The sequence below is a fragment of the Callorhinus ursinus genome, unplaced genomic scaffold (assembly GCF_003265705.2).
Source record: "Callorhinus ursinus isolate GAN/ISIS: 27379988/994484 unplaced genomic scaffold, GSC_fseal_2.0 scaffold140, whole genome shotgun sequence".
NCBI lineage: Eukaryota > Metazoa > Chordata > Mammalia > Carnivora > Otariidae > Callorhinus > Callorhinus ursinus.
The window spans coordinates 248,645-273,606 of NW_027397202.1; the positions used below are offsets into that span (position 1 = coordinate 248,645).

The 24,962-nt window shown below is 57.7% G+C and overlaps 2 protein-coding genes across 3 annotated transcripts; one reads left to right on the forward strand and one right to left on the reverse strand.

The window, feature by feature from the left end:
- The first annotated feature begins 1,079 nt into the window (after positions 1-1,079).
- On the forward strand, positions 1,080-11,683 carry MAPK8IP2 (mitogen-activated protein kinase 8 interacting protein 2). The gene is made up of 12 exons (XM_025858674.2): positions 1,080-1,414; positions 2,399-2,504; positions 3,982-4,275; positions 4,426-4,519; positions 4,617-5,840; positions 6,183-6,258; positions 6,391-6,563; positions 6,658-6,767; positions 7,508-7,612; positions 7,757-7,827; positions 10,466-10,564; positions 10,927-11,683. The coding sequence occupies exons 1-12, from the start codon at positions 1,350-1,352 to the stop codon at positions 10,997-10,999; spliced, it is 2,490 nt and encodes an 829-aa protein (XP_025714459.1). The 5' UTR covers positions 1,080-1,349; the 3' UTR covers positions 11,000-11,683.
- An 8,755-nt stretch (positions 11,684-20,438) lies between these two features.
- ARSA (arylsulfatase A) lies at positions 20,439-23,862 on the reverse strand. Of its 2 annotated transcripts, none has more exons than XM_025858671.2 (9): positions 23,694-23,862; positions 22,945-23,197; positions 22,514-22,754; positions 22,178-22,396; positions 21,934-22,103; positions 21,517-21,641; positions 21,297-21,424; positions 20,983-21,085; positions 20,439-20,883 (listed from the first exon to the last, which is right to left on the reverse strand). In XM_025858671.2, exons 2-9 carry the CDS (start codon positions 23,160-23,162, stop codon positions 20,564-20,566), a joined length of 1,524 nt encoding a protein of 507 aa, XP_025714456.1. In that variant the 5' UTR covers positions 23,163-23,197; positions 23,694-23,862; the 3' UTR covers positions 20,439-20,563. The 2 variants fall into 2 exon arrangements, with proteins under 2 accessions (XP_025714456.1, XP_025714455.1); XM_025858670.2 differs by having other exon boundaries at positions 23,666-23,862.
- Positions 23,863-24,962: the final 1,100 nt, after the last annotated feature.

Below are 24,962 nucleotides of genomic sequence, written 5' to 3' on the forward strand. Positions count from 1 at the left end.
CCTTGTGGTTTCCAGGCATTAATCAAGTGCTTCATCTTTCCCACAGAAATAATTTTCCACAGAAGTAAGAAATGTCAGGGCACATAATCTCCACCAAGGGTGTGTGTGTGTGTGTGGGGGAGGATAATTTCTTGTTGAAAATCCAGCCTCCTTCTTTAGCCAAATCTTCTTCACAAAGTTTCCCTAACCTACCCCTCCAACGCTTCTTTATCAACTGTACTTACAACACTGATCTGCCCTCCCCCACCCCAATGCCTGCTGACCCTGACCTAATCTAACTCCTCCAGCTCGATTTCAATCATCGCTCTCCCCACACAGCTCCATATCAAGTCAGAAAGTCAGAACACGTCAGTATCCTGAACAATGCCAATCACATAGTTGGTGCCCAAGAAACAGTTTTTCCAATTGAATGAACATAGCCTCAGGGTTATCACCCAATGCCCATCAGTACCTCTGTCCAGCCTGCGTAGTCTGTACTGTGTACTGAAAGTTCAGTTTTAGCCCCAGTCAGCATCCTCTGTTTGATCAACTTGGAATCCAGCAGGATCAGCATCCCTTGATCCGTTATCTCTGTCCAGCACCGATCAGCACCCTTTGCGAGAACAGCTCCTTCAGCTCCGATCAGCACGTTTTAGGGAGAAGTCTCCGTCGGCCCAATCAGCACCCAGAGGCGGACAGCTCCTGCAGCCCCTTGGAACGCGCAGCCAGCCCAGCCTCGGTCTGGATCCCTTCAGGCCCAGGCTCGGGACCCCAACTCTTCAGATTCTTCGGGACGCCAGCGCAGCTGCGGGAGCGCGTCCACCCCTCCCAGAGCCCCTCCCCCTCCCAGTTAACCAGGGGTCTGTGGACCCGGACCCCTGCCCTCCTCCGACGGCCCACCGCAGCTTTCTCACTGAAGGCTCTCTCTCTCTCTGTCCCCCGCACCCGCAGACCCTCCTGTACACGAACCTGATCCACCCCCCAATCCGCCGCCAATCCGCTTCTCACCTCCCCCACCTCCCGAAAAAACCAAAGCCGATCGTTCCCGAACCAGAGCCTCTCAGTCAAACCATCTTCTCTCCTCCAACCAGCTTCCCCGCCGGCCCCCTCCCTCCCTCCCTCCCCTGTCCCCTCCCTCCGCTCCCGGATCCTCCCTCTCCTCTCCCCTCCCCCTGCGGCGCTGCCGCTCGCCTGCCGCGGTGTCCTGGCAGGGTGTCGAGGTGTGTCGGCGGGCGGGGTGTCGCAGGGCGTGTCACGAGGTGACTCGGGGAGGGCTGGGGACCGAGGGAGGGAGCGACGAAGGGCGTGCGGGGCCGTCGCTCCGCGCACCCCTCCCCCCGCCGCAGTCGGCAGGCCTTTCCCGGGAGAAGATGGCGGATCGGGCGGAGATGTTTTCTCTTTCCACCTTTCACTCGCTGTCGCCGCCAGGCTGCAGGTACGCACTCTGGCGCCCCGGGCCTTGGCAGACCCTTATCTCCTCGCAGCCCCCGCCGCGACCCAGTCCCCAGCCCCCTCCGACCCAGCCCTGCCACCCCACCCCCATCGCCGTTGGGGACCCAAGCCCCAGTCCCCTCTCTGTTCCTGAGGCCTCTGACTTCTGCTCCCCATCCTCCTTCCCTTCAGGGCGTCTATTTCTGTCCTCCCCTCATCCCCCTTCTCCAGCCCTAATGACCGCCCCCCTCCGCCCCATATCCCGCTGGGATCCAGTGCCGCACCCAGCCGGGCAGCTGACCCCTCAAGGGTGGAGGATCCGGGCTGAGCCTCTGAGGGGCAGCCTGTCGGGGCAGGACCCTGAGCCACCTTCTGTGCTTGGCAGTGTGCTTTTGGCCTCGTTGGGCCTGTCTTTGGTAAAGGCCTGTCTTGGCCTGTAGGGCTCAGGGAGGGAGTTGAAATCAAGCCTGGAGCCCTTGGGGGAAGGACCTGAGATGGGGAGGGTTGGATATCTGGGTGTAGACCTGCCTTGGGCAGGAGGGGGGAGACAAAGTGGCTAGCAGACTCTGCTCCCAGAGCAGGCCTGCCTGCCCCCCCTCCCCCGCTGCTGCAGCTTCAGCTCCCCCTCCCCCCACTCTGCTCAGCTTGACTCCCCTGGGACTGAAGCTGTGACCCAGAGGGCCCTGGAGCAGGGAGGAGAGGCTGCTGGCTCTCTGAGAGAGGAGGGGCAGGAGGAGGGTCGAGGGGACAAGTGGCTCCTCTGGGCTGGTAACGGCTCAGATTGTGGGGGGAATCCGTTGAAGAGCAGAGCTTGGGGTTCAAGGTGATGGGAGGATGTGGCTCTGGGAGTTGGGTTTTCTGGAGACCATGGGGCCTAGCAGCTGGGGGTCCCTCCTTAGGGCCAACATCTAGGCAGGGAGGGAATCCAGCGTTGGTGGCTCTCTAGGGAGCCCTGTCCTTGCTCTCTGACCCTGGTCCCCTCTCCCAGGCCTCCCCAGGACATAAGCCTGGAAGAATTTGATGATGAGGACCTGTCTGAGATCACCGATGACTGTGGCCTGGGCCTCAGCTATGACTCGGACCACTGCGAGAAGGTGGGGAAGGGGCTGGGGGAATGGAACCCTTTCAAGGGAGAACCTCACTTTGGCTCTGCTTAATGTTCACTTGGAGTTTTAGGGTGGGTCTGAGCTCAGCCTTGAAAGAAGAAATCCTCTGATTGCCCCCTCCCTTTGGGCCTCCTGGCCCAGGGTCTTCCTTGATCTCAAACCTCTCTTTTTCTCAGACTGTACGCCCTCCACAGAGGGCTGTCCCCAGCATTCCTCGCCTGGCTCCTGTCACTGGGCTAGCTTGGGGGAGGGGAGGCAGGCCTTCTGTCCTCAGACCACTTTTTAGGAAGACCCTGCCCCTTCCTGCTGCCATCTCAGCTGTCTCCTTCCCAGCCCTGTCCCCACCTCTCAAGCTTCCTCTGCCTTATGTCTCCACCCCTGATATCTTTTCTCCCCCGATCTCCTGCTTCTTCTCCACGCCCTCCCTGTCTCCCCATGTTTCTGTTTTCATTCATTCAAGAACATTTCTGAGGAACTGCCATGTGGCAAGTGCTGGGGGCTTCCAGGTGTGTGGAAGGAGAATGGTCAAGTGTGGCCCTTGCCCTTGGGAGCTTATAACTCAGTAGGGGAGAAAGACATGTCAGAGGCAATGGCTGGCTGCCTGAATGTCAAAGACTGGGTTCCAATGGGAGGCCACTAGGTGCAATGAGGGGAGAGGGAGGCCTTCAGGAAGACTTTCCAGGGGAAATGGCACACAACCTTGCCCTTAGGGAAGACTGGATGGAGCTGGGCAGATAAGGGAGGTAGGGAATGGAGGAGAGGGGTTGCTGGCAAAGTGATTAAGTGTGTCAAAGACCCTGAGGTTGGTGCAAGCTCGGTTAATCCTGGGTTGTCTTCATGCATTCCAATTAGCATCTATAGGCTAAGTCCTGTTCTCAGGGTAGGATCTATCAGTACACAATGGGACATGGTCCTGCCCTGGTGGGCCTTGAAGCTTGGTGGGTACAGCAATGGTGAATTGGGCTAAAATGCCATGAAGGAAGGAGTGCTGGTGTCAAATGTGATGGGGTTTGGAGATAACATGAGGGTGGCAGGTGGATTGGGGCCACTCTGAGAATTCACTTAAGCTAAGGAGTTTGGGCTCTTACCAAGAACTGGAGTGATCCTTTTGTATCTTAAGCAGATTTTTAAAAAAGATTTTTTATTTATTCATTTGAGAGAGAGCGAATGAGAGCATGAGCAGGGGGGATGGGCAGAAGGAGAGGGAGAAGCAGACTCCCCGCTGAGCTGAGAGCCTGGGACCCTGGGATCATGACCCTAGCTGAAGGAGACACTTAACTGACTGAACCACCCAGACGCCCCTTAAGCGGATTTTTAAAAACATTGCTCTGTTGGTGGGGAGCAGAGTGAACCGGAGTCTTCTCTCTCTTAACTTATAGCTTTCTGCTTTCCCCTTTCCTGGCACCTGGAACCCCAAGTCACTGTTGAGCTCTGGCCCAGCTCTGCCTGTCCCTCCTTCTTGCAGGACAGTCTCTCCCTGGGACGTTCGGAGCAGCCGCACCCGATCTGCTCCTTCCAGGATGATTTCCAGGAGTTTGAGATGATCGATGACAATGAAGAGGAGGAGGAGGAGGAAGAGGAGGAGGAAGAGGAGGAGGAAGAGGAGGAGGAAGAGGAGGAAGGGGAAGGGGAGGGCAAGGAGGGAGGAGGCCCTGGTTCAGAGGCCCCTGCCCCAGAGGCCCTGATCCCTTCCCCCTCCCTGGAGGAACCCCACAAGAACCGGCCCACCACTCTCCACCTGACTACGCTGGGAGCCCAGGTGAGCATCCAGACCCACCCACAACATCCTGGAGTTAACCTGGGTTTTTAGCATCTGGGACTCTGCTCGCCATGGCAGCCTGTCCTACCACTGAAGGCTGGAGACCCCCATCAGCGCTACTTTCTTACTGCTCCCCCACCCCACCCCCAGGACTCCCTGAACAACAACGGAGGCTTTGCCCCAGCCCCTCCAGCTTCCTGGCAGGAGACAGTGCTGTGCTCTCCTCCCCAGGAGCCCCTCAGAGGTGAGCAGGGTGGTGGTGCTGGTGGTGGGGTCACAGGAGGCAAGGGAGAGAGGAAGGGAACCGAGTGGGCTTGCTGACACACACCCCTGCTCTGCAGAGTCACCCGCCTCCCTCCAGCCCACAGACGCGAGCCCATGCGGGGCACAGTCGCCTGTGCGCCAGGGTTGCGATTGTGAAGGGAACCCACCGGCTGCGGGCCCCCCTGCGCCCTGTGGAGCCTCGCCCTCCTCAGATCCTGGCATCGAGGCTGACCTGGGAAGCCGCTCCAGCGGGGGCCGAGGGGGCCGGCGCAGCAGCCAGGAGCTGTCCTCGCCAGGCTCCGACTCGGAGGACGCAGGGGGCGCGCGCCTCGGGCGCATGATTTCGTCCATCTCGGAGACCGAGCTGGAGCTGAGCAGCGACGGCGGCAGCAGCAGCAGCGGCCGCTCCTCGCACCTCACCAACTCCATCGAGGAGGCCTCATCGCCTGCCTCCGAGCCGGAGCCCGAGCCTGAGACCCCATGTGAGCCCCCGCGTCGCCCCGCCTTCCTGCCCGTGGGCCCCGACGACACCAACAGCGAGTACGAGTCAGGGTCCGAGTCTGAGCCAGACCTCAGCGAGGACGCCGACTCGCCCTGGCTGCTCAGCAACCTCGTGAGCCGCATGATCTCCGAGGGCTCCTCACCCATCCGCTGCCCCGGCCAGTGCCTGTCTCCCGCGTCGCGTCCTTCCGGGGAGCCCGCATCGCCCGCGGGTGGGACCACGGAGGCCCCTGAGGCGGCTGCAGGGCCGGGCGGCGTGGAGCTGGTGGACATGGAGACGCTGTGCGGGCCACCGCCCCCCGCGCCCTCTGCACCTCGGCCCGGCCCCGCCCAGCCCGGGCCCTGCCTCTTCCTCAGCAACCCCACGCGCGACACCATCACGCCGCTGTGGGCCGCTCCGGGCCGCAGCGCCCGTCCGGCCCGCGCCTGTTCCGCCGCCTGCTCCGAGGAGGATGACGAGGACGAGGACGAGGACGATGCTGGTGACAAGGGGGGGCCCCCTGGCGGCGGGGGCGTGCGCCCCGCTGCGCCGCTGGACGCCTCGCTGGTGTATGACGCGGTCAAGTACACGCTGGTGGTGGACGAGCACACGCAGCTGGAGCTGGTTAGCCTGCGGCGCTGCGCTGGCCTGGGCGAGGACAGCTCGGAGGACAGCGGTGGCGAGGCCAGCGAGGAAGAGACGGCGGCCACGCTTCTGGGTGGTGGTCAGGGCCCGGAGGACGCCTCCCCAGACAGCCCTGACCTCACCTTCTCTAAGAAGTTCCTCAATGTCTTTGTCAACAGCACATCTCGTTCTTCCAGTGAGTGGGAAGTGGGGAAAGGGGGAAGGTCTCTGGGGAACAGGCAGTTTCCCCCGAGCGCCCAGGGCAGCCTGAGGGTCTCAGGGTGGTCAGGGCGAGGCACTGCCCTCTCACCCAGGACATGTGCCTGGAACGTTCCCCAGGTCCCCAGCAGGGTGGGGAGCAGAGTGGGTAGGCCTGCTCTGCCTCCAGCCCCTGATGGCCTGGTTCTCCCTCCCCCCAGGCTCGGGGCAACCTACACCAGGCTGCTGGGGGGGCAGGGGGGAGGAACTTGACCAGGCCTTCAAGTACCTTCCTTCTCCTGCCTCTGAGTGTCTGTCTTTCCCTGTCTCTGTGTCTCAGGCACGGAGTCCTTTGGTCTTTTTTCCTGCTTGGTCAATGGGGAGGAGAAAGAGCAAACCCATCGGGCTGTCTTCAGGTACAGCCTTTCTCCTGTTTGCTGCCAGTGATCCCCAACCTCGGTCTACAGACACTATGGGACCTGGGTGGACACCACCCACTGGGTCCTGCCCTGCCCCCCAGTGATCTCCCTCCTCTGACCTGATCTCAGGTTCATCCCTCGCCATCCGGATGAGCTGGAGCTGGATGTGGATGACCCAGTGTTGGTGGAGGCTGAGGAGGATGATTTCTGGTTCCGTGGCTTCAACATGCGCACAGGGGAGCGTGGGGTCTTCCCTGCCTTCTACGCCCATGCGGTGCCCGGCCCTGCCAAGGACCTGCTGGGTGAGGTCCCATCCCCAAGGGGTAACTTGTCACCCAGCCTGAGCCACCCCCTCTGCCTGCTCTAGGCCCCTTTTGACACCCCCTCTCCCCCCAGGGAGCAAGCGGAGTCCCTGCTGGGTGGAGCGCTTCGACGTGCAGTTCCTGGGCTCTGTAGAGGTACCCTGTCACCAGGGCAATGGCATCCTGTGTGCAGCCATGCAGAAGGTCAGTCTGGAGTCAGTGGTCCACCTCACCCCCGTAGGCTGGCCCATCCTTTGGAGGCCCCAGGCCTCTGGCCACAGAGGGTTCAGACAGTGCCTTGGGAGCCTCAGGGGGCAGAGACCCCAGCTCTGATTCAGAGGCCTGGGCAGACCAACCTAGGGCAGAGCTTGGCAGGTCTGTCCCTCCATCTAACCCTCAGTCTGACTGGGCCTTCTCTGCCCTCTCTGCTCTAGTTCTGGCCTTGCAGGTTTATTGGATTTAGTGGGGCCTCCACCTTCCCGCCGGCCCCTCCTTTCCTTCATTCCGTCCTCTTTTTGTCTGTAAATCAAGACCAATGCTCACAGATCCTTTCCTGGGAGTCATTTGCTCATTCATTCACTTGGTAGACATTTAGTGAGCCTGCCCATCTACTGGTCTTGTGGTTGAGTGGGAAAGCAGCAGAGAAACAGGATAGTCTGTAGCTGAGAACTCCCATCCAGTCCACAGGGATGGGCAGTGAGGAGGCTGGCGGAGGGGCGGGGAGGGGGCTTTGTCCTGTCTGGAGGAATAGAAGGAAGTGGCAGTCTTAGGGCAGAGAGGTGACCAGCTGGTCCTGAGCCTGAGGAATGGCTAAGACCACCGGTTCTCGTCTTCTAGAGTCAGTGCCAAGAGTCTTCATCCATAATGTAAAATGTTGCACCAAGGGGAGAGAAAGACACCCTTGTAGGCCCTTGAGACCGTCTCTCCCCCAACTTCTTCCCCAGATTGCTACGGCCCGGAAGCTGACCGTCCACCTGCGTCCTCCTGCCTCCTGTGACCTTGAGATTTCCCTTCGGGGGGTCAAGCTGAGTCTAAGCGGAGGACCTGAGGTGGGAGTGCAGGGGCCTGAGGCACAGGGGCGGCTAGGGATGGGTTAAGGCAGGAGGGTCTGCTAGAGGGATGTCTGGCCGGGGTGGCAGAAGCGGCCCCCGACCCTGCATCTAACTCAGCATGCTCGGCCACCTCTGCTCCAGTTCCAGCATTGCAGTCACTTCTTCCAGATGAAGAACATCTCCTTCTGTGGCTGCCATCCCCGCAACAGCTGGTGAGAGCCTTACCCTCCTGAGTCCCCACGATCCCGGAGGGTTGCCTAGATACAATCCCTATCCCCCACCACACTGACTGCCCCACCTGCACCCACATGGCACCCACTCTGCACTGGGCTCGGGAGCCTTGGATCAAACAAGCTCTCATCTGGTCTGGGTGAGGAAACAGAGACACAGACAAGTGAGTGCTAGAAGCATCTATCGGGGTCTGCTGTGAGCCGACCTATAGAGAGGTGGGTGAGTTCTCCTGGGACTCAGGAAGGGACTGAAGACCACTCTGTAAGCCTTGGAAGACAAGTAAGTAATGGGGTGGATCTTGGCAGGGAGCCAGTGGAGCTAAGGCTGTGGGCGAGGGGCCCCAGGTGTCTTGGCGGGCAGCTAGGGTGAGGCTGGAGGGACACTAGGAGTACCCGGGACTCTGTCAGAGAGCTTGTACCTAGTCCCATTCGCAGTGTCTCATGGTGTGACTCAGTTTGACAAGCTGGCTCTGGCTGCTGTCCAGATGGATGGACCCACGTGTTATGCAGGAGGCCAGGTGCTGCTGAGGTTCTGCAGGGGCAGTGTCCTGGAGGCATTTAGGAGGTAGACAGGCAGGACCTGGACTGACTGGGTATAGAGGCTGGCCTAGAGGGAGAACCAAGGGTGATGTGCCTCCTGGGTGATGGGCAGAGAGTGACCCCCACACCGAGAGAAGGAGCACGGAGTGAGTGGGCCTGACATGCTGGAAACGTGGCATTCAATCGCAGATGCAGTGAGATCAGATTGGCTATTTGTTCCATGGGTCTGGAGTGTGGGACGGAGACGTGGAAGGAGAGAATCATCTGGGAGCAGGTGGGTCACTGTGGCCGAGGTGAACGAGACAGGCAGGCAGAACGAGAAAGGAGGGAAGGGGGTGAGCGAGCCAGTGCTGTAACCAGCTGGGGGGGCCACAGGCTCCCTGGCCAGCCAGACTCCTGCCCACTGGTCCCGGTGTCCTTGATGGAGGAAACAGGATGTAACCAAAAGGCCAGGGCCAACCAGAGGCTCGAAAAGACTCGATGGGGTGTTGGAGGAAGCAGGTCCTCAAGGGCGGAGGAGGTATAGGAAGAACACAGTGGACCTGGGGCTGAGGCTTGTGATAGGTCTTGAGTCCAGCATGTAAGTCATTTGAACACTGCTGTGCTGAAGAGGATGATAAGAAGGGCTCTATCTGCTGTCTGGGGGATGGTGTCAACCCTCAGCAGGTCAGAGCCCAGTCTGAGGAGGGAGATACTGCTTTGCAGGCTGCAGACCAAATAGCAGGCAGCGCTGGCACTGTGAGGGCTGGTCTGCACCTGGAGGGATGGTGGGCTCAGAATTGCACTGCCAAGAGGGAAAACAAGCTCGATTTCTCAACAGAGGGAGACTGCCCAAACTCAGGCCTAGACACTGAGCATGGACCCAAGTGCAAGCACATGAGAGAAAGATGGTCAGACCAGTGGATCAGGGTGGAGGGGAGGCGGTGGGTGGGGAGGGGACCAAGGCGCTGCTGTCTTGGCCCAGACCTTCCTAGTACTTGGTACTTCAGAACTCAGCCCAGTCTGTCATGGTAAGGAGACACCAATGAAATAGTGTTAGGTGAACCCTTAACTCATTTCCTCATTTCCTTGAGAAGGAAGCAGGACATAAGGAATGTGCTGGACATGCTGTATCTGGATGAGGTTGGCGTGTGTGGCCTGTAAGATCACAGACTGCTACAGACTAGCTGTGTGTCCTTGGGCAAGTTTCTGACCGCCTCTGGGCCTTGTCTCCATCCTCTAGAGACAATAGATCAGGGCACCTACCTCACAGGGCTGTTGTGAGGGGTATGTGGGTTAATAGTAGAAGGTGCTGTTGTGCTTGGGGCTCGGTAAGCGACCTCCAAGTGTTGGTGACTATAAAGTGATTCTTTGACCACGGTGTTTGAGACAAGTTTGTTCATGGACAACACGAGCACGTTGTCTTGGCAATGACACTGCCGTGTGGATTCCCATTTGGTGGAACCACAAAACCCCAATCCAGTCTGATGTGGATTGGATTAGCCACCGTGAAGGGAGTCTCGAGCCTCAGGCTGCAGGGCTCTGACAGGCCCTCCCTCTGGACAAAGTTTTCATGTCTTAGAGGAACCGAACAGGGCAGATTCAGGAAAGGTCTGAATGAGACAGAGTTGGGACAGTGACTAAAAATTCATGACAGAGCCAGGGTGGGAGGTTTCTCTCCACAAAGAGGGTTTCACAGATTGGGGGCCAATGCCAAGTCCCAACTCAGAGCTCAGATAATAGCTGTAAAGTTTGCAGGACCAGAGGTGGGGCTGGGCAGGCTCGGGTGACTCACATCTAGAAGGCAGAAGGGAGGCCCTGCGCTATGGCCTAGGGGCAAGCTCTGGGTGGGGGGCCCACCCCTGTCCTGGAGAAATTCACACAGGTCACTCATTCCTCGTAGGTGCCTAGCACTGTGCTTGGACCAGAACCCAAAAAGGCACCTTCAAATCTGGAATTCGTGTGACCCACACGTTTTTCTCATCCCGTACTCTCTTCCCGAGCCCTCTGTTCCTGACTCTTGTCTCCGGATCCGGGGGCGGGGGGTGGGCTAAGCTGTGGGTCTGTGCTCTGATACCCCTCCGCATCAACCCCCCTGCAGCTATTTTGGCTTCATCACCAAACACCCTCTGCTGAGCCGCTTTGCCTGCCACGTCTTTGTCTCCCAGGAGTCCATGAGGCCCGTGGCCCAGAGTGTGGGGTAAGTGGGGTGGGGAGTGCTCAGGTGGGAGAGCAGGCCTGAGAAGACGGGCAGGGAGGTGAGGTCTGGGGGTGGAGAGTTTGGGCAGGAGTGAGGGGGGAGGTCAGATGAGAAACAACAGAGGTGGAGAGTTGGGAGTGGGTGGAAAACAAATTTGAAGACGGGACAGGAGCCCGGGGGGAGGGTATTTGGGATGGAAGTGACACGGTTCCCTGTGCTTGTGATCACCGAGCCAGAGAGCTGAGGAATGGGGTCTGGGGGTGACGGGAGGCCCAGGTGGGTGAGGAGGGGGAGCTGTGGGCGTGTGGTGGGGGCGACTCAGGAGGCCCGGAGCGGCTGGTAGATGACTCTCTCTCCCCCAGCCGCGCCTTCCTGGAGTACTACCAGGAGCACCTGGAGTACGCCTGCCCCACAGAGGACATCTACCTGGAGTAGCCGCTCACTGCTCCCTGGCTGCAGGGGCAGCTGGGGCTGGGCGTGTCTCCAGAAGCCGCCGTGGCTTTGGCAAGAACTGGATTGGGGGCATGTGGGAACTGATATCCAGGGAGTTTCCTCCTTGCTCCCCAGGGGCCGCGGGAGAGAGGGGTCCTCTCCACTTTCCCTCCGATCCGTTCTTTCTGTCACCCTCTTCCGCCCCTTGACTTCATCCTGTCTCTTGTTTCTGTCTCTGCCCCTCTCTGTGCCTGCAAACTCTCGCCCTCTGCTCTTTACTTGGGGTCAGAACTGGGAGGGTTGTAGAGGAAGGCGAGGCTCTAGGTGACTGGTGGTACCAGGCTCCCAGGCGATCCCCTCCTGCCCCTCCCCTGTGATTTATAAAGGAATTTTAATTTTTATAGTGAATCTCAAGGGATTATCCCATCCTTGACCACAGGGACAAAGAGAGGGACCTCCCCATACTGCCCCACATGGAGCTCAGGGGGAGGCAGGGAGGGGTTCCCCAGAAGGGTCCTGGGGGAGATTAGGAGTAGCTCTTGAGGCTTATCCCGAGCCCCCAGATGCTAGGAGGAGGGTGCCTACCCTGGCCCTGGCCACACCAGCGTCCGCTTTGCCGCCGCAAACACTCCCCGCAGTCTAGCACCTCAATAAACTCTCTGCTTGGTGTGACACTGGCTGTTTCTGGGGGGGCCCAAGTAGGGGGTTGGGGGTCCAGGAGCTGCCCATGGCAGTGGGGACCAAGACTCCAGGGTGATGGAACCGTGAGAAGATTCACCCCTTCAGTGCTCTCTGAAATCATGCCACGGGCGCCCTGGGGATTCTCCCCAGATGCACTTGATTGGCCAGCAGGGAACTGAGGCCAGAGAGAAAGGGCAGTGGTCACCCTAAGTCTGTTCCTTCCACCTGCATCAGAGCTCCCGGCTGGGGGGCCGATAGGGCTCAGATCAGCGTGTGTGGGTGCTCATGGGTGTGTATGCATGCTTGTGAGTGTGTGTGTGTGAGAAAGCAGGGGTCAGTCTGCTCAGATCTTAAAATTGGCATTTAAAAAATTCTCCACAAAAAGCCAGAAGAGAGGAGGTGGCTATTTTTCACTATGCCTTTAGGTGGTTGTAGATGCTATCTTCCAGGGAAAGGGCTTTCCTGGCCCCGGGGCCCCAGGTGAGCCCCAGCTCTCGGGTGCTGAGGTCAGCATGGTAGGCAGGGCCTTTCTGAGGGTGGGTCTGGGTCCTCCCGGCAGAATCCGGAACCACTGCAACCCTGGGAAGACTACAAGTAAAGGTTATGAAATGTGAGCAAAGGGAAGGACAGATTCACTACATATGAATTTAAAACTACTATCTATAAAGATCACATGCCTCTACTGAAGAGTCAATAAATGGCCCAGACCTTTGGCATGTGGACAGCCCCACCAACAGAACGGGGACCCAGGCCAGTCTCAGCAGATGCGCAGCTTGTAAACCAGCACACCGGAACATTCCAACTCCACTGTCAAGAAGACAAAGTCAAACGTCTATGAGAAGACTTTCCTACTGATTAAAGCTGTAAAGAGGCAGAGAGCCCTTGATGTGTCTGTTTGAGACTTGCACCCCTCTGCACCTGGGCAGGGAGCATGGCCCTCAGACCCTTCTGGCTGCATCACGGTGGGGACCCACCGCCCACCCACCTACTCCCTCTGCTCTTCCTTCGCTGAGTCAGGTGGGAATTCCCCATGCCTTCCCACTGCCCGCATCCATCCCAGGAAAGCACCGCATGCCTACCTGCACGTCCACCTCAGCTCCTCCACCTCTCCCCATATTTCTGTATCATTAGCCTTTCCCCCCAGCTCGTCCTTTAGGACAGCTGTTGGATGTGCTTGAGTACCCTTTCCCTCTCAGTAGGACCCTTCCCAGACAGCCCACCTTCCTTCCACCTCTTTGACCTTTCCTGCACCTCCCTCTTGCCCCCTTTCCCGCGGCTCCTTGGATCTCAGGGTTTCCTCTAGCTTAGCTGTCTTGCAGACCCCGTCCCTGGCTCCAACCTGGGTTCTTCTCCCTGGCTTCTTCCCTCAGACTCAATGCCTTCCCTGAGCCAGACCACTTGGCTCAGCTGTGCGCGTGTGCATTCACTCACCAACCCCAGCCGACCACCCCTTTAGCCAGTCAGTTCACTGGTGCTTTGCAAAGTGCCGAAAATGTAAGAACCCTAATGAGAGCACTGAGGTGCAGAGGGCCTGGACACCTCAGTAGGGGCCATGGACACTTCAAACCCACATGAGCATTTCCCTACCTGCTCCTGTTCAGCTGTGTTCTGGGTTTTATGTTTTTTTCTCTGGCGCCTGAACCTGAGTTGCCCTAGACCCCCATTGCTGCCACCTTCGTCCCAACCCGGTCACTGCTAAGTCTGCTCCTTCACATCCTGCCACCCCCGCCCTCACTTCTCCCTGGATCAAACCGCCTTGAATTTCCTCCTATGTCTCTGTGCATCAAAAGCCTCCTCCAGGCTCCCTGCCTCAACCTGCATCTGTGAACCCACCTGCCCCTGCAACCAGATGAGTTTTTAAACAGAAACCCAAGCAGGTACTCTCCCTCTTAAACTCTGCAATGGCTCCCTATGGAAACTGCCCTGTCCCTGCCCCTCTCAAGCACCCCCTCCCTCCATCCCATTTCTGCCCCTAGTACCTCTGAGCTTCCTGTGGGCATCTGCTGTCCTCTGTAGGTTGCTGGGTGATCTGTCTTCCTCCTGGGTGCTTGGGGGGCCAGAGCCTTGGAGTTGGGTGGTGTCTCCCCTGCCTACCCCCCTGGCAGAGTCTGTGGAAGATGAGTCAAAGAGACCAGGGGCGCGGCTGATGCCCCCTCTCCTCCTGGAGCCCGGTGCAGTGCCTGGTGCACATTATGAAGCCCTGACCCTCCCTGTGGGAGTGAGCAAGCCTCTAATATCAGGACTCTGACCTCTGGGAACCTGGCTAAGGATAGCACCCTAAATTAAAACCTCTTTACACATTCTTGTTTAAAACATTGAAAGCATAAAAATAATCTAAATTTTGACCAACTAAATGTATATTTACTTAATTGAAATAGTGGGCAAATATGAAAAAAAGTAATATGGAAAATAGTTGTGCTATTATGGGAAAACAAATATGCAGAACCTATGCTAGAAACTAGGTGTTGGAAAAGAGTGAACACGAAGAAGACTAACAGTCTCTGTTTCTCTTCCTGTTTTCCTGCACAAACATGTCTTCATTGTTTCGAGTATTATAGGTGCTTATCAGAGACCCCCAAACGCAAATAGAAGCATCCACAGAAAAACTAAAAATAAAAAAACAAAGACATTACTTAAATGCAAGCAAAAAAGGGTATTTGACCACAGTAAAGGAACCCGTCTTAGGACTCTGATGAGGCGTCCACAAACTTGCCCTCCAGACAGGCTGAGAACAGTGCTCTGGCAAGTCAGTACTCATTACCATTTTTATAAACACTATGCAAAATAGAATTTTTCTTTTTAAAGTATTACTTTTCCATTATAAAGAGCCCATGGTCATTATGGAAATTGTGGAAGCTGCAGAAAATAGAAGGAAGGTAAAAAAAAAAAGTTCTTATATCAACTCAAAGACAACTCTTGCTGATATTTTGGTGTATTTTTTTTCCAGTCCCCTTTCTAAATATGGGTTTTTATTTTATTTTGTTTGCGACCAGAGAGAGATCGGGGGACCCAATGAGGAATTTAAGGCAAGAAGATCAAAGCAAAGTAGCCCACGTCACTGTGAAATGGGCTGTGTGCAATGGAAGATGGTCTTCGCACATGAGTCTCTAGTTATGAAACACAGACCAGCAAATACATGACTCAGAAATGTTTGAGCAGCAAGAAAAAGGAGGAAAACATAGACCTGAAAATAAACTTAATAAAGTACAACAAACACACATACACACTGGATTCTATATTCTACATATAGAGAACACCATTCTTTTTGGATGTCAATGAAAATATTTCAACAATAGATCATGTAGTAGGTGTGACTCAAAGCATTCAGCTCTAAGAGCAAACTCCAGGGAGATGGGTCTGATCAATCAGGATAGGAGGAGTCAAGCCTGGCTTGGCTGCTACAAGGCTACTTGGAGGACAACAGGCTCCTTCCCTTGGTCCTGTGACCTGGGTGCTTGGCCTTTGTCCTCATGACTGCCTGAAGGCTGCTGTATCTTCCAGCATTGTGCTCAATTTCGGGCAGGAGCAAGAGCAAGGGCAAAGGGGTGGGCAGCTGGTCTTGCAAAAGCCCCCCAGAATGCTGTAGTGAGGAGCGGGTAGGAGGGAGGCAGTGGGGAGGAAAAGCCAGTGTGAAGTCCAAACTCAAGGCCTCCCTGAACCATCACCGGAAGGATGAGAAACAGGAATATTTACCTGCTGGCTCCTGGCCCCCACAGATGGAAGGCTGCCCCAGGAGTGTGCACCTTCTGCCCTTCAGAGCAGCTCATAGGCAGGCTGAGAGCAGAGTGAAGAAGCAAGTCCTCTTAGGATCACCCAGCCAGCCACAGCAGAGGTCAGAAGTTCTGCCTCCAACTTTGGATCCTTTAAAGCTGAGCAGTGTTTCTGACCTCCTCAAAAGAGGCACAGAGAGCAAAACCCATGACCAGGGGGCATGTGGGAAGACCCTCCTCCACCCCCCAAGCAGGGATCCAAGACCACCCCCCTAGGATGAGGAAGTAAGTGGCACCCCCTCTGAAGAGGGGATATTAAGGAACATTGGCCTGGTGCTGAACAGACCAGGGGTGCCAGGTTCCTCACCCCTGAAACCACCGCCGTGAGCAGGCCTCACCTGGTTTGCAGGTGTGGACACAGGTGTGGTGGGACCTGTGCAGGTGCGTGTGGGACAGGAGTTGATATATAGCATGGAAGCTCTCCCTGCGTGTGCCCCCACCCCCACTGCCTGGGTCATGTTCTGTGGAATTGGCATACAACCCAGCAGACAGGTCCTGTCTCACATCCAGGTTCCTGTCCTGAGGTGGCACCCACTGAGTCCAAAGTCAGCTGCAGTGAGTACTGCCCCCTCATACCTGTGAATGAGGTCCTTTTACACACAGAGCTTGGCAGAGAAGAGGAGTAAACAATTTACCCTAAAAGCTGTCTTAGCCATCATTTGAGTTGATGGCAAAAAGGGGAAACCTGGATTTTATTTTTTATTTCCTTTGTGCAGATTTAGAGCAGTTGGCCCCTGGCACATAGGGGTCTGGTGCCTGCCCTGCGCAAAGCCCCACCTCCACAGAACCCCACTCATGCCCGGTGGGCCCACCACTCCTTGGCCTTCATCTACACAGAACATGCTAACCCTGGAGTGCATGACTCGCCTGCACTCTTTTTGGGGCATCCTGCATGAGGTTGACATGCACTTGTGGTCAGCAGAGGGGCATGGAGGAAGCTCCTGGGAAGGGGAGCAGAATGAGCAGGCTCAGCACAACCAGCCACCAGGACCCTGCCCTGTCCTTCCTCAGGGACTTCATGTAGGGACTGGACTGTGCAGCTCACATGGGGAGGTATCCGAGGGTAGGTGACTTGTCCAATCGGGGTGGCAAAGGAGGAGGAGGTCATGCTGTTCAGACACGGCTCCTCCCCAGGCATGCACCATCCCCCCCCCCACCAAGGTTGGCAGGATGGGCACAGGTGGACCCTCAGGGCTGTGCCTCATGTCTACCCCAAACACAGCACATTACACTGGACCCTCTGGCAGGGACCCACTGAACCTGGATGGCAGGGACCATTCCTCTCCCCGACAGCCCTCATTTGCTGGGATTAGGAGGGTGGGGGTTAGTACTTAATTTCCTTCTGTATCAGTTAGCATTTTGTGGTCACAACCAAACTATAAAAACTGACTCTGGATAACTTTTTTTTTTTTAATTTTAGGTTGGTGTATATATAGGAAATCAACTATAATTGGTATAACTTAAAAAAAATATTTTATTTATTTGACAGAGCGAGAGAGCACAAGCAGGGGAAGTGGGAGAGGGGGAAGCAGGCTCCCCGAGGAGCAGGGAGCCCGATGCGGGCTCGATTCCTCCAGGTCGGAGGAGCGCTGCAGTTCCCACTGGGCATTGGGTGTTCCCTGGGGAGGGCAGGCTCTGGGCACCACGTTGTTACAGTATTTGCAAAGTGATGCGGAGAGGTTTCCGCTCTTGTGTGGAGTCCTGGGCCAGGCCACCCCCGCAACTGCTCTCTCCAGGGCCCTACTTTCCTGTCAACTCAAATGGCACCCCAGACCCCTTTCTCCCTTGGGTCCCTTTCTTCTGAGACCACTTGAATAGAGAAACTCAGCTCTCCCTCCTTGCTGTGGGGGGCGGGTATGGGGCTGCCAGGAAAATGCAGTTTGTGCGGGGGGGGGGGGCTGTCACACCTTGCCCCTATGCCTGTGACCACTCAGAGGAGGAACCTGCACACACAAGCCGAGGAGGCTGAGGGCAAGGCATACGTAAAGGCAGTCCTCCCTCTGTTATTGCTAACCCTGCACCAGGCCTGAGGTCAAGGAGGTGACAGGACACATCAGACCCTTGAAAGGCAGGGTCAGGGTGCAACAAGGTAGAGCCATGATTAAAACATGATTTGCACGAGCACAGAGAACTCAGCCTGGGATTGCAGGCATTGCCTGGGCTGCTCTAACAAGTACATGGTTCAGGGAAGAGGCAAATTTAAGCATTATTCCATGGAAACATCCCCTTTGCTCCCCCTTCTGGTCATTTGGGGGACAGACGAGCACGTGAGCAAGGCGGGGGGGGGGGGGGCGGGAGGGGGGGGGGTGGTCTCCCTGCAGGTGCAGCCCCTCTGCCTGCCACTCTTCCTTCTTAATGCACCTGAAGGGAAGCGGCAGCACCAGTGTGCGTGTTCTGTCCGTTCCAAACCCACAGAGCTCCTCCCAGAGGAGACTGGGGTGCGGGAGGAAGTCGCTCTGTGGGGATGGAAAGCCACCATTCTGGTGAATGGATGAATCCTAACTCACAGGAAAAGGGGCTGTTTTTTAAATCGACAGCAGCAGAGAAGAAAGGGAAGTGCAGGGACACTGCAGACAGCATCTGGGGCCACAAGTGTGTGTGTGTGCTGTGTGCACGTCTCTCAGCATGTATGCGTGCATGTTTGCAAGTGCGTGTGCACACAAGTGACTGGATGAGGAGCAGCTTAAATGATGAGAGAAAAGTATTTCTGCTTCCAAAAGCCCTCACAGCAAAACCAAAAGTGGGTTGAGAGGGTGAGAGAGTCTGCTCCTCTCGCAAACCTTGGAGGCAGAGGGTAGATTTCAACACCCCTCCTCAGATCTCAGCCAACAGAGAAGCATCCCTGATGTATCAGTGATTTCTGCAGCCCCTCTCCCCCAAAGATTATGCTCTTAGAGGACCCGCACTCTTCCTTTGTGGTATTTATCTGCGAAATTCTCATTTCTCTTGAAGTATATAATACACACGTGATGACTTAAGTGTGTAGCTTTATTGCTTTATTCCTATGTACGTACCATGCTTCCACCCCCCAAGTTAGAGAACATTTGTAGCCCCTAGTGTCCCTTCTCAGGCAACAGCCACATGCCTCCCCAACCTCACCCAGGCACAAGGGGCCCCCAACATGCTGGGATTCCCCCCGTCTGCAATCTCAGGGTTGACGCCCATACCCTTTGCTAGACAAGAAGTGCCATGGGAACAGGGATGGGTCCCCTCTGGTGATCTGCGCCCCAGCACTATGCACAGCACCTGGTGCCGAGCAAACAGCCCGGTGGGCAGCGGGCCTGGAGCAGTCCCTGTGCCTGGTGCTATGCGTGGGTGTGAGCGCTGGTGTGGTTCTTGCTGAGTGTTTGGTCTCTGGAGGTCATGCACAGACGGTGTGCCCGCTCCAGTTCCTCAGTCCTCACTCTGGAACCAAGGCACCTTGAGGTGACTGTGTACCCCACTGGAAGAAAAGCTGCAGCCTACAGGGGGAGGGCACGCCCAGCTCACCTGGGGCCTCCTTATGCCAGCATCAGTGGCTGCAAGGGTCTCCAAGGAAACCACTGCCCTATGGGGGCAGCCCCAAGGCACAGTAGGATCTGGGGCATGGTCAGTGGAGCCCCTGAACCAGCCCAGAAGTGATGGAAGAGCCACATGGAGGATCCAGTGTGGGCCTCAGGACACCGCGTCTGACAGCCCAGGCTCTCTCCCAGACCGCCTGCACTCGTACATGTGGTTGCCATACATCCCACTCACATGTCCCATTCCAGCCAGACTTCTTTGGGGTGAAAGTAACAGGTAACCCACTAGCAGTGACTTAAACAGGTTTATTATATTGCGAGCTCTGGAGGTAGGTGGCTGGAGACACTGGTTTAGCAGCTGCAGGATGTCTGGTCAGGGGCAGCAAGGGCACCATCCTCACTGCTCCCAGAGGAAGAATGCTGCAGGGGACCCAGGCATCCCGGTGGACTGCCACTGACCTTTCACCGACCAGGACTCTTAGTCACATGCCATTCCTGGCCCAATCATTGGACGGGATTGTGACTGGCTCAGACTGGGTCAGGGAGAGGCTGTACCTGCTAGTCAACGAGCCTCTGCCCAACACTGGAAAAGCGGGGGTCTATTAGTAGGGAAGTGGATGCTGCCCTCGAGCACCCGAGGCAAGCCTGAGGGACCACATGGGGCATGTGTGGACCTGCCATGAGCACACACACAAGGTGACTGACTACAAGGCCTACACACTGCTAATGTGGGTACAGGTGGGCAGTCAGGAGTCCTCTCTGCAGAGCCACTGACAGAGCACGCTGGCCCCACAGAGGACAGCCAGGCCAGCATGCCAGGGCTGAGGGCTGAGGGCTGTTGGGTGCCAAGGAGGGCAGGCCTCAGAGGGTACAGGGCCTCTAAGGAGTTTGAACTGAATTCTGAGCACCATGGGCAGCCTGCAGAGTTTTGAGCAGGGATGGAACCAACCCTGAGGTATGCCTTTGTCTGCTGGGGGGAGAGGCCAGGAAATGTGTGGGGAGGCAGAAAACGCAGAGCTTTGGAAGGGGCAGAGGCAGAGCTTGGGGAGCTATCTCAGGAGCTTATCTCCCCTTATTCCCACCTGGAATGTGTAGGTCATCACCCGCTTTCAGACAGGTTTCTGCTAAGAGCCCCGGCGCCCTAGTTCTGGTGTCTCCAGGAATGCGTCTTCCAAGGAGGTGCTCCTGGGTGCTCTGCAACTTCAGGGTCTTCTGTCCACCATGCCCTCACACCCACCCCACCCTGTTCCTGGCACACAAAAGCACTTACTATAGCTTCCGTGAAGGGACACGCTCACACTCAGGAACCAAGCTTTCACTGACGCACAATCACAACGGTGGTGGGTTCAGATCCCTGCCCAACCTCTTACAGCTGGGTGACCTCAGACAAATTGCTGGATCGCTCCATGCCTCAGTTTCCTCATTTGTAACACAGGCAGACCAGCACCTACCTCAGGGTTGTCGTAAGGATTAGATAAATTATGACACCTATGAGTACCAGCTGGTGTTATTAGCATCATCAGGTACAAAGCACCTCCGCACACACGCACCACAGCAGTGAACCATGCCATGCCTGGGTGGGCCGAGGCGCCCTGGGCTGGCCTGCACCTGTGCTCTCAGCCCTGGGGCTCTGGGCAGTGGCAGCAGGACGGCCGGGGGGTGCAGCCAGGCTGACAGCAGATCTGCAGGGCAGGGTCCTCACCCCGGGCCATCTGGCTGGGGCTGAAGGTCATGGAAGCATCAAACTGGGCCTTGAGCAGCTGAAGTTGCTTCAGCGCCTGCATTGCCTCTGGGGCGACCTCAGCCAAACCTCCCAGAAGGTTGTAGTTCTCACCAGGGTCCTCAGACAGGTCAAAGAGCAGCGGGGGCTCATGGGCAGTCAGAGGGCTGGAGGCGTGGCAGGCAGGGTCTGGCGTGGTATCGCTGTGGACAGAGCCTGGAGGGGGGGACACGTCTGTGCAAAGGGCAAGAAGGGGAGGAGGGTCCAGGCTCTGGGGCTACAGGAAGGTCGGCAGGGCCGGGGTGAGGAAGTTACCCTGGGTGAAGAAGTGAGCTTTGTACTTTCCACTCCGCACAGCAAAGACCCCATGGACCTCGTCTGGATAGGCCGAATAGAAGAAGAGAGACTGCCGGGGGCTCTGGGGGCAAAGTCAGGGATCACAGGGTGGGCGGGGGTCCCCCAGCACTTATCTGCATGTATCCGGAGCCATCAGGATGTGTCAGGCCCTGGATATGGAGCTGCTCCTTGCCCACCCAGGAGCCCCACTGGCAACACCATTTGGATGCCACTCCACAGAGGCTCTGCGGGCTGGAGCAGGAGAGCCAGGGTCTCAGGGTTGTGAACCCTACCTTGCCTGTGCCCAGCAGCAGGGGGCTGAGGTCAACACCATCCAACGTGACGTTGGGCAGCGGAGCCCCCGTCAGGGCTGCCAGGGTGGGCAGCAGGTCCAGGGAGCTGGCCAGCTCATGGGTCACCCCTGGAGGCAGAAGGCTGTGTGATCACTCCATTGGCCATCAGGGCTGGGGAGGTGGGGCCAGGGGTTCATGAGGGGAGGGCCTGAAGACTGACCAGGAGCGATGTGGCCTGGCCAGAAGGCCAAGGCAGGCTCTCGGACACCTCCGTCAAAAGTGGTTCCCTTTCCACAACGAAGAAGGCCAGAGCAGCCGCCATGGGACATCCTCATGGTCTCAGGCCTGGGACATACAAGGAAGTCGTCAGTGAGGCTCAGGGTGAACTCTGGTGACCCCGCCCCAGGGTTACATGCTGCACGCAAAAACGGCCAGCACATGCCTGTCCCCTCTGGGTCCCTCCATGCCCTTGTGACCCCCAGCCTCCCTCATGCCCTGTGGGCCACCAGAACATAGCCAGCATCTCTTCAGACACCCTTAGCCCATATGTCCTCGGCCAGTAGCCAGGATGGGAAGATCCCAGTGACCCATTGGTGAGGCATCAACCAGCATTTCCCCGCCCCCTGCCACAGCAAACCCATTGTCTGCAGTGAAGATGACCAGCGTCTCTCCGAGCAGCCCCAGGTCCCCCACAGCTGTCATCAGGGCCCCCACAGCTGCATCCAGTTCCATCAGGGAGTCCCCAAATGGCCCTCGGCCTGAGCGCCCAGAGAAGCTCTGCCCACTGAACTGGGGGTAGTGGGTGTGCTGTGGGCAGAGACAGGAGTTAGCGCTGGGTAGGAGTCAAGGGCAGCTCAGGGGACAGGGCCAAGGGCACTCACGTGAGAGGCGTAGTACAGGAAAAATGGCCGGCCCTGGCGCTGGGCATCAGCCATGAGGTCACGGGCGAAAGCCACATAGCGGGCCTCAAGTCCTGGCAGCCAGGGGGGCTGTGCCTCCACGGACAGGTTGGCCAACAGTGGGATAGGGACCAGGCCCTGGTCACAGCTGCCATCACAGGGGGTGGACGGCGGAAAGCAGGTCAGGTTCTGGCAAGGGCCCTGGTGGAGCAGTTCCATTCAGGAGTCTGGGCTGTGGGGTGGGGCTCCAGGGGGGAAGGGGAAGGGGACTGGTGGGAGGTGGGGAGGAGGGTGGTTGAGGGCCCTGGAGGTTCCTACCTGGTCATGGGAGTATGGGATGCCCAGGAATCGATGGAAGCCCTGGTGGGGGGGCAGAAAGGCCCCCTCAGGCCCCACCCCAAGGTGCCACTTGCCAGCTATCCCTGTGAGGTAGCCTCGGGCAGCCAGGACCTCAGCCAGGGTCACCTCCTCCAGGGGCAGGCCCCCTCGGGAGCTGGGCTCCAGAACTCCAGGGTACAGGCCCATCCGAACTGGGAGTCGGCCGGTCAGGAGCGCAGCCCTATAGGACAAGTCACAGAGTCCGTGAGACGGAGAGAAACTAAGGCTGAAGTGGACACATGGAGGAGGGAAGAGAGGGGAGGAAGAAAGAAACGTGACCTTCTCCAAAGAGACAGAGCATTTGCCTCCCCCACTGGAGCCCAGAGTGAATCTGGGAGATGCTGTATTGACTCCCCTGCCTCCTCACTTACCGGGAGGGTGTGCACAGAGACATGGGCACATAGAAGTCGGTGAAGCGCAGCCCCCCTGCGGCCAGCTGGTCCAGGTTAGGGGTGGTGGAGCTGGGGTGCCCATAGGAGCCCAGGTCCCCATAGCCCAGGTCATCAGCAAAGATCAGCACGATGTTAGGTGGGCCAGCAATGGCCAGGCCTATGGCCAAGGCCAGAGCAAGGGCCCACAGTGCCACCATGGCACACAGCACAGATGGGGCCGGCACAAGAGACCCTTGGGAGGGAAAGCAAACTGGCTCCAGCAAGGTCTACCTCAGAGACTCCAGATCCAAACACTATCTTCTGCTGAGACCGCAGCTCCAGATACTATCCTCCCCTGAGACCCCAAATCCAGGTAATACCCTCCCCTGAGACCCCAAATCCAGGCACTATCCTCCCGAGACCCCAGATCCAGACACTACCCTCCTCTGAGACCCCAAATCCAGCCTCTACCTTTCCCCTGAGACCCCAGATCCAGGTACTATCCTCCGGAGACCCCAGGCACTACGTCTCCCCTGAGACACCAGACCCAGGCACTACCCCCTTCTTGAGACCCCAGACCCCAATACTCCCCGACCCAGACAACCCCTTCCTGAAGTCCCAGTGGACTTCAGGGGACTTCCGGAGACCCCTGACCTCAACAGAACCTAGGAGACCGTAGCCTGCGGTATAACTCCCTGGAGACCCTCGGGGACCAGGACACCTGATTCGGGCGATCTGACTCTCTTCACCTAGAGGTTACGGCTCAGGCTCGTGGTCAGGGACAGAAGTCACATGACACTGACCCCCGGGTCTGGCACGGCTGGACGAGGGTAGTGCCGGGCCGAGAGGGGCGGGTCGGGACAGCGGGCAGCGGTGCCCTCCGCCGGCGCTTCCGCCTCGGCTCCGCCCCGCCCCCGTCCCCGCCCCGCGGTCCCGTGACCCTCCGCGCGCGGCAGCCGGGGGGTGGGGCTCGCGGGGGCGGGGCCTGCTCGGGCGCGGACTGGGTCGGGGTTGGGCTTGGGGTCGGGGTCTGGTGATCCGGCGGGGCGGGGGTGGGGGGGCGCGCGCTCGGCCCCGCTTCTCCTCCCGAGGCCGTTGGAGGGGCTGGCGCGGGCCGGGCTGGGCCGGTGCGCGGAGTCGGGCGGGGCCCCCAAACCTCAAGCTGGGAGACTCGGGTCCTTTTGGAAAGGCCCTGAGCGCAAGGGGGTGTTGTGGGCATCATCGCTGGGTGAGCCACGCAGAACGAAGGCTGTGGAACCCACTGACTCCTGGCTTTCCCCCCAACGTTACTTCCGGCGCTTTTCTCGAAACACGAGATAGTAAATTCTTTCAAACCCTTTCCCCTCCTTGCACGTGTCTGTGTGTCAATGTGTGTGTGTCAGTGTGCATGTGCGTGTGTGGTGTGTATTGTGTGGTGTGTATGTGTCAGTGTGTCAATGTGTGTGTGTGTCAGTGTGCGTGTGTGGTGTGTATTGTGTGCGTGTGGTGTGTATGTGTCAGTGTGTGTGTCAGTGTGCGTGTGCGTGTGYGKTGTGTRTGTGTCAGTGTGCGTGTGTGGTGTGTATTGTGTGCGTGTGGTGTGTATGTGTGTCAGTGTGTGTGGTGTGTGTGTCAGTGTGCATGTGCGTGTGTGTTGTGTATGTGTCAGTGTGCGTGTGTGGTGTGTGTCAGTGTGCATGTGTGGTGTGTATTGTGTGCGTGTGGTGTGTATGTGTGTCAGTGTGTGTGTGGTGTGTGTGTCAGTGTGCATGTGCGTGTGTGGTGTGTATGTGTGTCAGTGTGCGTGTGTGGTGTGTGTGTGTGTGTGTGTGTGTGTGTGTGTGTGTGTGTGTCTGGGTATATGGGGTCTGGCCTGCCTTGGGGTTACACGATGGGAAGAACCCACTGGCAGAGGAGATGAGTAAGCTCTGGCTCCGTCACTGGATAACCTTGGACGGATGACTTCACCTTTTTGCTCCCCAGTGGGTTTAGCTATCTCGAAGTCAGAGGGAGTACCCAGGAGGATGGTTAGGTGGGTG